The 13910-nt window shown below is 32.4% G+C and overlaps 1 protein-coding gene across 1 annotated transcript in view; it reads right to left on the bottom strand.

Moving 5' to 3' along the window:
- The window catches only part of ARRB1_5 (Beta-arrestin-1), a 172992-nt gene extending 159082 nt beyond the window's left edge, over nt 1-13910 (bottom strand). The window contains exons 1-3 of the mRNA XM_051218375.1: nt 13803-13910; nt 13737-13767; nt 13641-13701 (exon numbers count right to left, since the gene is read on the bottom strand). Coding sequence (XP_051073043.1) covers nt 13641-13701; nt 13737-13767; nt 13803-13834 — 124 coding nt within the window. The 5' untranslated portion in view covers nt 13835-13910. The remainder of the gene's footprint in view (nt 1-13640; nt 13702-13736; nt 13768-13802) is intronic.

The following is a 13910-nucleotide window of genomic DNA, read 5'->3' as shown; positions in this document are numbered from 1 at the left end:
AACACAGAATTACAGAATCTCTTAGTAAATTCTTAGACATATGCTGTAAGTACTTCATTTGCAGAATGTCAATCAATTGTCTCAAACTTGACTGTCCCTTTCGCAAAATTTCAATTAACTGTCTCATATTTGATTAGCCCTTCATTTCCGCACTAATCATTCTCTGTTCTCGTTCTCTTCTGTTCGACCTTCTTAACCTTCTGCCGCCAAATATTTCACTTTCGATTGATAATACATACTATTTATATCTATCGACATCAGTAGCACACAACACATTAAGTTCGAGTCCTAGAGTGAGCATCAACTCTGTGATGCATATAGATCTGGTTGACGATTCCCAAATAGAATGAAATGCACCTCATCGATTCCATCACTAACCATCATCCATCTTTATTTATAACCAGATTATTGTTAATACATGAAATTATTACACATAAAAGTGACATCGTTTAAATGTTGTTTCCTTTTCAATTATAACAAATTAGTAATTTGAATACTCCTTTTTTTCTATAGTTTTAACGTGTATGTTTCCCTTCCCCCCACCCTGTTATAGTTCTTATTCGTCTTGTTAGTGAAAACTATTCTATTGTATTAATTACCAAGTTTGACATAGTACAATTTCATTTTCTTCTTCGTTTTTCTTTTAAGAAAAAAATACCAAAAAAAATAAAGAAAGAAACTCTAAAATTACACATTTATTCAATTGTAGGTCATTTGGTCATGTTATTCCTGTTGAATAACAAATATACGTATATGTTACTTATATATATATATATATATACTACTTATATCATCAAAATAATAATAATCGTTGACCCATTTCTTTTTCTCTTATTTCTTCTTATTTATATCAGCAATATACGTATTGTCCAAATTAATTAGAATAAACAAAAAAGAATTAAAATGCTAAAAGAAAAAAAATAGAGAAAAAAAATAGAAGAAAAAAACTACTGCCAATAGATAGATTCTAATTAATTCCGTTTTTTTTTCTCCACTTTTGAGTTTAATCCATTTTTTTGTGTGTGTTTTCTTTCGTTATTTTCCGCAATTTTGTTTTGTTTTCAGGAAGATATTGATGAGTTGTTTTTGGAGAAAATCAAAGATCCATGTTTTGTGATTATGTAATGACAAAGACGTTGGTAATAATAATAAACCCAAAGAAATTACAGAGAATAAAAAACCTATTTTTATTCGACCTAAATTCAAAGGTGATGATGTCATAGGGTTAGTCAGTATGAAACTAAAAACTGTATTGACAAGAACTTCACCTGAAGTTAAACTCATTTTCCTATCCAAAACAACAGGTTCTTTGTCGCAATCAAAAGTCGACAAGTATCTCATTCATGTTACCACCAACTGTGTATACAAATTTACATGTATCTGCCAAAGCAGCTATACTGGTTGAACAGAAAGAAGAGCTTACGTCTGATTCAAACGACATATTCCGAAAGGTTTAAGATCAAATGGATTAAAATAATTCACTAGTGCCATCGCAAGATATCTCCTTGACACAAGATATGAAATCGATACACTGAAGTCTTTCAAACTAATTAACAAACAATCAAACTCCAACCTTTTGAAATTTGTCGAAACGATAGCAATCAAACGTTTAAAACTAGATCTATGTATCCAAAAGGAGGAAGTAATAAATCTTCTTTTACCCTTGTAACATTAAACCCCCTTTTTTATTTGTTACGTCATTCATTATTTCGACTCTTTAAATTACATCATACTCACTTTTCCTCAATTCATAAATTATTGATTTCTAGTGGTTAAGTGCTCGCGCGCGAAGCCAGTAGGTCCTGGGTTCGAACCTCGAGTGGTGCGGTATCGTGGATGCGCGCTGCTGAGGAGTCCCATACTAGGACGAAACGACAGTCCAGTGCTTCCAGGTTTTCCATGGTGGCCTAGCTTCAATCGACTCATGATTTCAACCTGTGAAATATCATTAATCTATTTTCTGTTACTTAATTACACAATCATCTAATGTTTGTTTACTCCATGAGTTCTAATTACTATTTCAATGTTCTTGAACTTTCTCTCCCAAACTTCATTTTTTTTATGACCTGATTGAACTTGATCGGAATCTTCCGTACATCATCATATATATATTCATCTCTAATCACCCTCTTATGTATAAGTATGTCACTATCTGTAATAATGTTGATTTTCAATTATTTTAGGTTGTAAGCAGCTGATGAGAACCTAACCACATACACAATGAATAACATATTACTCTATATCACTCATTGTTCTTACTCTATTAAAGATAACACTAATAATAATGATAATGTGAAAGTATCTTGTCGGTATTAAAATGTTGTTTTGTCTAAAGTTTTATTTTAACTTTTTTATTTTCAGGTTGTACAGTTCGAATGATCGAAAAAAAATGGGTTTTTTGGCTGTTTTCTTTATTAGTCTTTGGGGATTTGTAAATTACTGATCCCCGATCCATCGTTTTATTTTTTTTGGGGGGGAGGGGTGAGTGATGTACTGTTAGACCTCATTTAAAATGAATATAATTATTCTAATTCTTGAAATGGTCAATTTGTGATGCTTAGGGATAAAATTCGTTGTTTTTTTTCCTTTTTGACTAATAAACATATACCTTTATGAAATAAACGGATGAGAATGAAAGAAACACTAAACTACAGAAAACGATATTAGCCACAAGAAGATGAATTGAACACACATATACCAAAAAACGAATGCAGCTTAATTGATATGGTTTTGAACTACTTACACGTCAAAGTAGTATATTATGATCTTGTCAATAATATTCAAAAATATTATCATATTTTTTAAATAGTTGGATTCATGTGTTGATCTAAGCTAGACCACCAATGAAGACCTGAAAGCAATGAATGATCGTTTCGTACTAGTATGGAACTACTCAGCAGTGAGCATTCACGATCTCGTACGAGGGATTCGAACCCACCACCTTAGATCTTGCCTACAAACACTTAACATCTAGATCACTTAGCCGGGAATTAACGGTGTTAATGTTTTACTTCAATCAATCCATGATCTCGCTCAGTCCTTTATCGATTGTCTAAAGTGAAAAACGGTCTTCATCCAAAACGGATTGGACTCTATTGATCATGGCTTCTCATAAGAACTCCAAAAGTTCCATCTAAAAGCTAATCACCAGTGAACTCATGATTATTGTCAGAAATGGGATTTGAGCAGATTGTGGTGTAAACATTTTGAATTACCTTGATAAATATTTTTTGGTGTATCATTTTTAAGAAGATTAGACGATTCAAGAGTAAAAGTAAATAGTTAACTTATGAAACTATTTAACAGCTGTTCAAATATTTTAGTCATATAAATGTTGGTTAGTTTAATTTTATATTTTAATTGTATAATCGGTAATTGGTAAGGATCAAAAGATAAATGGTTTGTTTCATTCCAAATTCCAACCATTTGAGTGAGACCATGATACGATCAATGTTAGATCATCACTGAAAACCTAGAAGCCATGGACAGTTGTTTCATTCTAGTATAAGCAATAGACAACCACGACCCTGCATTTCATTTCACTACCATCAGATAACTTATGTGTAATTCGCTATACTTCAATATTGATAACACCCAAACTACTGTTATTGTTCCTTTATATTATCTATCTACAGGATTGACTCACAAGATAGTCATATCAAACTCATAATCACGTAACATTCCTTAATTGAATTAGGCGGGTAAGTTTTAGCTCTTTTTATAGTTGATTCATAGTAGGCAGAGAAATATTACTTTTAACAATATTTTATTTTAGAATATCCTCACTTTTTGTGTGCTTACTAGTGACTAGCTTCGTGAGAGAATTCTTGGAGTTCTAGTGAGAGGCAGTGACCAGTAGAGCTAATGCTTGTCGAGTAGTGACAAATGTCTATCTCAGTACAATGAAAGATGGTTGCATAATTTCGTGGATTGGCTGAAGTTAGACATTGACACCGTTGGATAGAGGCCGACTCAGTGGTCTAGAGGTTAGGCGTTCGCGCAGGAGAGTGAATGTGCTGGGTTCGAACTCCGCAAAAAGGTTTGTAGACAGGCATTGCTGAGGAGTCCTACAATAGAACCAAACGTTCATCCATCGCTTCCAGGTTTTCCATGGTGGTCTAGCTTAAATTGGTTCATGATCTTAACTATTGAAAGAAAATCAGATTAATTATTCTTTATGTGGAAGAAATGAAGCCTCTGAAGGTAAAAGTTAGAGTTAAACTATCAAGAAACCAAGTAAATTATTATATACAAATACTATTCCATAGATCTTTATGCAGTGAACGAGAACACCAGTAAAATCTGAGAACCAAACAGTAAATACTTTATTTGTAAAATATCAATCAACTGTCTCAGACTTGATTGTTTCTTCGTTTACACATCAATCATTCTCTATTCTCCTTCTGTTCTGTTTGATCTTCTTAACCTTCTGCTGTCAGACATTTTACTTTCGATTGATGATGCATACTACTTATATCTATCGACATCAGTAGCACACACCATATCTAAATATTGGCGGCCTGCTTGAATATCTGGGCTACCTGTTCCTACTATCTAGATATTTCAACGAGTTATCTGTCTTTTGTTTATTTCAACACATCATCATGTCTGTCAATTGGTTAACCTATTCAGGTTTCTTTATGGAAAGTTTACCTTTCGCTTTACAAGTTACACAAACGCCTAGAGACATCAATGTCTCCATGATCTTGGCTGCTAACAATATGCAGCGAAAACAAAGTGCACATTACTCAGATATCGATTCTTAAAATGCTTAACGCTAACTGGTGACCATTAAACATGTATCATCAGGATCTACTAAGAAGCTTGTTGAATTACTTTGTGCTGAGAATTCTATATTGTACCAAGAATAGAATATTGACTATAGCTAATAATAATATGCCGAATACTAACTATGAGGTTTCAAATGAATTCATGAAATTCTAATAAAGTGTAGAATTTAGCCGATTTCGGAAATGTATCCGTGAATTGTATCTAATGATATTTTATCTTATTGTCAGTTGATTAAAGTTGGAAATGTACATTATATCCAAGATCTTCAGGTTTCATGATAAGCACAACAAATTTAAGTCAGTGTACTTTATGACAGATTTTCCATGATCAGTTGACTAATAACTAAATTTCAGCTTAGCTGTCTGACAATATTCGGTTTCTTACTTTACCTAGAAGTTACCTATTATTCATGGCATGATATTTTGCATGAAGTATCATTGAATAATAGCTGAAGTTAAATTAGTTAATGAATGATTCTCAATTTTCAGTGGTTCTTTTAATGAAGTTTGTTTGTGAGAGAAATTAGTTTTAAATGAATATTAACCGGAAACAGACGGATACATAATTGTGAACTGAGCTAATCATATTTATCAATATGGGGTTGTGAAGATCATTATGCTTTTGATTGAGATCATGAATCGATTAATATTAGATCATCGTTGGAAACCTGGAAGCACTGAACGGCCGTTTCGTCTTGATTTCTGAACAACACAATCTTCCGAAGTATGAATAACTTTATTAAATATTTACATTACTCATTGTATATCAGATAAGTAATTAAGGATATATTAAAATACTGGTTGAATGAAACTATCATCTTGGGCTAGTAACGATGTTTTGAAAATGTTCACTTGTTAAAAATGTCCTCCTAAGCTTATTTTTAGGCTATATAATTTATGTTTTCCCATAATACCTCAGCAAGTTATTCCATTCGTAAGGGTTTCAATCTTTACGTTATTTATAGGAAGGGATACTACTGATCCACCTCGTTTAAGCATTTATGCATTTTGACTTAGTTTACTCGACATCTCCATTCAGTATGGTTTAATTTTAAATAAAGATAGAATTCAAGATGCGCTTATAGTCTTATTTGGAACTCAGTAGTTAAGTGGATAATTCGATGACGTTTGAAACGAACAGTATTGGGTTCGAGTTCCAAAGTGAGCATCAACTTTGAGATACAGGTGCATCCAGCTGACGAGTCCCAAATAGGACGAAAAGCGCATCAAACTGGATTCCACTACTAGCCACTATCCATCTTTGTTTATAAAGCATGTAAGCTAAGGCAATATTAAGGCAGTCCACACAGGATACACATATGCCAATATAAGACTGATCAATTGCAGTCCTAAATAACAATAGGAAGATACAAGTAAACAAAATCAAGTGAATTTAATTCTATTTTAATTTTCTTCATCTAAAGAATATGGATCATAATGACGTATACATTTGTCTAGTAGAACGATTAAGTCATTTTGATTCTCTAACAATTTTCAAAGATTATAAGCTATCACCTAAATTCTGTATAGAACTAGCCATCTGATGGATTTGGTCAAATTTTGTATTTGAGTTGAAATATCCAAAGACTTTTTTTACATCCATAACTACCCAAACAAATTTGTACACATAACTGAATTAAATGAGATGTCTGGCATCAATTAAACTCCCGTTAAAGAACAAAGACTATTTAACAAATGTCTCATTATCATTTGAATTTATTCAACAGTATAAATCTTTATTTGTACATAGCTTTAAACATCTATATCCATATTCACTTCAGCAATATGTCTACACACAGATGATAGACTGAATCGAATTATCCACATTATACAACATGAATTCGATCACTTCACACAGCAACTATCAATGTTAGAAATTCTCCTCAATTTATTGTTATCAAAACTGTAGTCTAGGAACATGGTTTTTTTGTTGTTGCTAACATGTATACATTCATATATCATAGGCCTATTCATATTGTAACATACTGAACAACAAGTTTTAATTCTACATCTTCATCAATGTACATCAGCTACTTTTCTTTATGATATCAACTTGTAAAATTATTATGTAATCATGTCAATAAAACAAAAGTGTTACGTATGGATAATCAAGGGAATTGAAAATCAGCACATTTTAAAAATTGAACAAACATGATAAGAAAGTTATTTTAACAATTAAATTCATGAGTCAATCTAAGTTGAATCACTAGTGAAAACAAGAAAGTATTGAACGACAATGTCCTGGAGTCTTAGTGAGAAGCCATGATCAGTGGAGTGTAATTTATGTCGAGTTAAGACAGTTATTGACCTCAGACAATGGATGAAAGCTTACGCAAGATCATAGATCGATTAAAGATAGGCATTAACACTATTGGATACCAGTTCAGTGGTTTAGAGGTTAGGTAATGTGCTCGAATCTCGCTTGAGGGATCATGGATGCGCATTGCTGAGTAGTCTCATACTGATAAGAAACGACCGTTCATTGCTTCCGGGTATTCAGTGATGATCTTAAATCTACTCATTAATTTTAACTATTAAAATTATCACAATCTCCATAAATCCCCATTCTGAGAAAAGTTATTGTTTAAAAGTGGAATAATGAATAGTTTCTTTTGAGATGATGAGACTAGTAAAACTGAATGAAATTGATTGGCAATTGATTTTTTCAATTATAAGTGAGCATTTATGTCGGAGAAGTCAGAGAATTGTAGTGATAATTCTATATCTTCATATTAACCATATAAGAATTATACGAAATATCAACATATCTTCAGATAGTAGAAGTTACTCCGCTAGTTGGATATTAGATAGAGTAAAATAAGTTTTTATTTAAACGTTTACAGATTCATAAATGACTTCTTAAAATGTAGTAACTTATATCTACCTTGATAATATAAAGCCATTTGAACAGGAGAAGACTTAACCATCCGTAATCATCATGTTTACTGAATCTAAGTTAGGTGTCTTCTTTAAATAACAAGTGGTTAAAACTAAATAACAAACGAATCTCCATAGAATACATGTCAGATAATGTATATTAGAGGAACTTTTAGTGAAATGATGTTAGTGACTTCCAGGTTTTGATACTCCAGTCTCATTTACATTTTGTTCACAGGGTAAATTAATGTTATTAACTTAGTTATTTATTTAAACACATAAACATTGGTACAAAAAGGCACTAAACAGATACGCGCCACAAACTCATTCGATCTGTGTGAGGGTACAGATACTGCCCAGATGCCCAGATCGGAGCAGGTGGTTTCCTTAGGAGACCACACTACAAGCCTTTGACCTAAAAGTTTAATCCACAAGGCAGTGGACTAACGTCAAGAGATGCAGTCCCATGGTAACCGGTGACCAACAATAGGTTCATAAGTCATTCGTTCAAGTAGGATCCTGGAGCCCATGTGCATCAATGACTTGGAATCAGAGATTAACAACTCCCCTGTGTGGACTATCGGTGTCCACCAACCTGATTAAGGCTCCGGACATTAGCTTTTCGTCCTCTCAATTTGATAAAAAGCACCCCAGCCTCGAGAAAGCAGTGAGTAGGATTTCCCTGACAGTGGTTGTATGCACGTGGTCACTTGAGAGTATCTCGAGATGGAAAGCTGATTCTCCCCACTCTCGGCCGTACCAGGACATTTGGGGTCATTAACTAAAATAATACTAGATCCTAGTAAGTGATGTTTAATTATTATTATTCAACAAAAACTCTAAATCCATACTTCCGTGGTCGTAAATTTTATAAAACTTGAAACTGATTACTTAAACTGTAGATGAATTTTTTGGAAAGATACTCTAAGTAGAATTAAGTGATCGATAAAAGTCAACGATAGGTAAAACAAAAAGATGACCTAGTTGTTGACTATCATAACTTCGAATTAATTTGTATTTATTTAATTGAAAGAGAATTAACACATCATCAACACTTCTCTTGTTATTTCGTGGAATGATGGGAATATAAATCTTAGACTAAGAAATTCCCTAAGTAATAATGTCTACAAGCAATAAAACTCAGACTTTAGGATTTTTTTAAGGAAAAAAAATTGCTCTGATATATCAAAAGTGTAACATGATCCTGAACATCAAATTAGCCCTAGAGACAAGACATATTTTTAGTAAGACTAGCTATAAGAATATTTGATATGTATTCGAAGATTTATCATGTAGTTATGTAATATGAAACAATGAATGTGGTGATACCATTTAAGCAAATCGATCCAAACAATTGCATTGGGTTCGAATCCCACGAGGCGGGATCGTGGATGCGCACTGATGAGGAGTCCCACAATGGGACGAAATGGCCGTCCAGTGCTTCCAGGTTTTCCATGGTGGTTTGGCTTCAATTGACTCATGATCTCAACTGTTGCAATCGGATTGTTGTTTTCGTGCTTAATGGTTATATTATGTAATCATGCATAATAAATAAATAATAATTTTACTTAACATTGAATTCAATGAGAAATGGTAAATAGTGCTTCTACTGTAGTGTGTACTACTGATATCGACAGATATAAGTAGTATGTATCATCAATCAAAAGTGAAATATCTGACGGAAGAAGGTTAAAATGATCAAAGGAAAGAAAATGAGAACAAAGAATAATTGATGTGGAAACTAAAGAATAATCAAATCTCTAATCTTAAACATCATTAGAATTGAAATGGAAACAATGAGAAAATCATAGGTTGTTCTAGCTTATTATTTCATTATATTAATTAAACAAATAAGAATGAACAATAGTTTTAAATAAAACAATTAAATATTAAATTTAATGGAACAAAGTCATCTATCATGAAATACATTTCTGTGCCTGATTTCTTTACCTGGAATTGAACAATCAAGTAACTTAGGTATATGATTTATAACGTGAGGGGGGTTAAGAGGTGATTTAATGAATCGATATGTCTTGCCTGCTTAGAAATGATTGCGTAACCTCTCCAAGATAATTACCAACCAATATAGTCTAATAGGAAGAAACGAAATAATACTTGTATTATTTGTGTAATGTGTAATTTCTTTTTAGGAGTGCATCTTTTCACCTTTATGTTTTTCTCTATACAAGGCTAAATCAATCGTATAATTGTTTAGAGTGTTTTTTACTTGTCAAGTAAATAATTATTTTAGGTGGTGGAAAAGATTTGTAGCTCAGATGAATGATTTTGGCAAAGTTTTATTCTCTGAGTTGGATAGTTTTGTTGTGGAGCTTTCATCGTTATTCTAAACTACATCATTGTCATCAGAATAACGACAAAAACTCTACGACGAAACCATTCAGCTGAGAGAACAAAACTCCATCAAAACAATCACTTATTCTATTCACTTGTGAATGGTTGTTTTAATAATGTTAATTAAACTCATCGATAGATCATTCGATCCAACTATGAATTCTGTAAATTATTCAGTATCAATAAAATTATTGATTGTAATTATTAGGAATAACACTTTGTGACAATAGAATCGATACCAATAAACTATGAGAATCTAACTCAGTTGAAATCTAATGAGAGATATTATTTTCCACAAAATTTGAAAGGTATATTTTTGGGTAATAACATTTCAATGTTTATACCGATTATGGTTGTCATGATTAGACTGCTTTGCAAACTATCCCACTCATTTTTAAAGACAACACACTACTGTTATCCCATAAAAAATGTATCTACACTAGATATTAGGTCAAGTAGTTTAACATGATTTACACAAAGCTATGCAAAACAATGTAAAGTTTTTATATAATTTTAGCCTCTTCTGTTTTTAAAATTTGAAAAATATGTGATAAAATGGGAATATATTCATGGGGTGGATTAGGGTTTTATCTCGCAAATTAATTTTTTATTGTGATTACTTAGCTACACATACTTGATGAATACCTCACGGTTCAAGCAAGTTATTCTACGAAGTAATCAAACTTACTGATTGCAAGAAGAAAAACAAGGGTCCCTTGGAACACCTTATTAACTTTTTATTAACGGAAAGTATATGAATAAAGTATCACATTTTTTATTATCAATTAATAAGTAAAACTCACGCATAAGGTCCAAAAGATGCATTAAGTTGTGATTATTTGATAATTCTGCCATCCTATTTGAATGTAGTGTCAGTTAACCTTTTTTGTTTGCCTCATCAACCATGTAATTTTGTTGTTCGACAACTAAGTCAATTTTCCGTGAAAATAATAGAAACAACTAAAAAACAAAACTGAACATGATGGCTCAGCTCTTGATTTTTACAAACGTATAGGGTTTAAATTCTGAGACTAGATAGAAATTTACAAGTACTCTTAAAAAATATGACACTTAAAAATTTATTTACAACGCTATTCAACAAGTTCTATTTTTTTGGGAGGTTCTGGTTAGAAATGTATGTGAGTTAAGTCAAAGATCTCATACCAAGTTCGATGTTTTTTCGTGAAAACATAAACTCTGTAATTACGCTATATACACTAAAATATATATGCTAAACTTTTTTCCTGTTTTGTAAATAAAATGAAACGATATTAAACCTTGTTTGAATTTGGTTAGCGGGTTAGTTTTCACATATACTTTATGTTAATTAGCATTTTTCGACAGGAGCTTTCTTTTATTGATAAAGTATTAATTTGCTAAAGAAAAACATATGTATTTTGTTCGATATCACTTCTTGTAATGATGTTTTTATCTCTACAGGATATCAGTCGTGCTCTGTAAATTATTTTTTGATTTCGGTCACACTATAAGAGATTCCATCACTTCGGATTTGTAGGACAGACAGAAGCAATATTATAGTTTATAGCAAAGCTTTTCCACTTTGTACTTCGTTTCAAGTAAATAATAATGGCCTTAGAAAACTGAATTAAATTTTTCTTTTAAAGAAAGTGAACTAAATTTAGACGTTGATTGGTTGTATTTTTCTTATAATTAAACGTGAATATTAGTTAATCTACTTAAGTTTAGCTTGAACTCAGTCTCAACATTCAGTAGAAATCACGAACCCGCAATTTATTTTTAGTGACCTCCTCTTCAGTGCAGCTACTTAGTGTACAAAGGTTTCATTCATAGTACAATAATTGCTCAAAATAAATCACCTTATCAGATACCTACTAACAATTGAACTGAAAACTTCTGTGTATAAGTATATCACATAACACACCTCTTAGGTGCCAAAGAAACTTGGAGAGTGCATAACAACTTATCGCTCAATACACACTAGAAACCTATGTTTGGGTTCAATTTTATAAAAAAAAATGACTGTTTAGAGTGGTTGTGAAATCACTTTATACCTATGATTTCAACGAAGTTCAGTAGCCTCTAGAACCCCTTACTGAAAACGCGCGTCATTAGAAAATTAGTGAAGAGTAACATTTATTTAGTCCCATTCAAAAATATAAACCTTGGTTAAATCAACTTTGAAGGGGAAACTATGTTTGCTTGTAGTCCCTTTTATGAAATAACTTCTGTAAATAACATTGTTTTGTTGTAAAATCTGTTTTACAAGCTTTACGGTACCCAACATAGCGTTTATTATGACTCGATAGGATCCGTTGCCATCCGGAAAATAATCGCTGAGGAAATATACACTGATTTTTTAAGTAATTCGTCGAACTAAAATGAGCACGAACAAACACTGTCATTTTTAATTTAAATATTATGATTGTAAAATCTGCGGGACCAGATGAAACGCGTCCTAGATTACTAAAGATGCCCAAAAACCTTATCATAGATTTATCAAGTATATGTTTTAAACTATCTACAACCCAAAATAGATTACTAAGCAACTGAAAGAAAACCGTAGTTGCCCATATCTTCAAAACAAGCACGAAACATAAACCTAAGATCTACCGTCCCGTAAGCTTAACCGGTCTGTTCATTAAACTTCTAGAAAAAATTGTTCGCAACGTGATGTTTGAGTATTTAGATAAAACCTGACTCCCTCAAAAAAGCAACACGGCTTTGAAAAACAGGTATTTCACGTCTCATAAACTTATTAGTAGCTTGGAAGCCAGTGTTCTCTTAATGACTTAAAGCTACCAATAGTTTTCACATTCGTCGACTTCCGTAAGGCTTTACGCAAAGCTCTGTAAAACCCGCTGTTATCTTAGTTGATTGGTATCGTAATTGGATGTGATTTACTTATGTGGATGAACGATAACATATTTAAAAATCAAAAAACAGTAGGCGTTAAATCTAAGTCGTTTTCTCAGAGTACAGTTTAGATACCAGTATTACTCTTCATGTGTGTAACTAACTATCTAATAATAAGAGTAAACTGACCACGATTTCATAGCAAGACTAACATTGTATCAAACTTTCGCTTACTTTTATTATTCTTCAATAAGGTTAGTTTATAGGGACACATAAATGTTCATAAACCTAGAAGCAATTACCTATAAGCTTACTACTGGATTTCTTATGGAATCACCAACCAATGGGATTTCATACCCCAACACGTCATTGAAACTCTATCTGTCGAGACATTCAGATAAACGTTTAAAAAACTAAGAAACTACTGTTTCCCGCACCAACACGGGACCAGAAGACTAATTTTGTGCGAAAAGTAAACCTTGCAGAAACCGACACATCAAATCCTTCCACTGTGTACATTTCCGTCCCAAATATTATCTCATGGAAAACCTCTCAATAAATATTTACTTTGCTAACATGCCGCAGCCCATCAAACATTCAGATACATCAAGTTACACTCTATTTTGTGAAAACTTCAGCTTACTCGTATAATGTTGGCTGAACTCAATGACGACAAAATTGTATCTTTGTGGCAAACATGCATAAACTAGATGATTCCTTCTTTGAAATGCGAAAGGCACTTTTTACAGACGTTTTATATCGAATGCAAAAAACACTTAGACTTACCGATGGGATCAACATGGTCGAAATGATCAACGAAAGTTCTTCGATCCAAAAACAGTGACAACTAATCTAACATTATTCAGCACATCGTGAATTTACCTTTCCGTCAGGAGTCGCCTTCTTTAAGACACTGAGTAATTTTAAAATAAGTTAATTAAATCTTACTCGAAGCTCCGTCCTTCCGTCCCTTTAGACATTATTTTAGTTGTGGCACGATAACAGAGTCATTATCAAAACTTTTAACTATGCTCATAAAAGTCAAGGTCGAATGCC

The sequence above is a fragment of the Schistosoma haematobium genome, chromosome 1, assembly GCF_000699445.3.
Source record: "Schistosoma haematobium chromosome 1, whole genome shotgun sequence".
NCBI lineage: Eukaryota > Metazoa > Platyhelminthes > Trematoda > Strigeidida > Schistosomatidae > Schistosoma > Schistosoma haematobium.
Note: the sequence above shows the minus strand (reverse complement) of the source record. Positions and strands in the feature narration are given on the sequence as shown.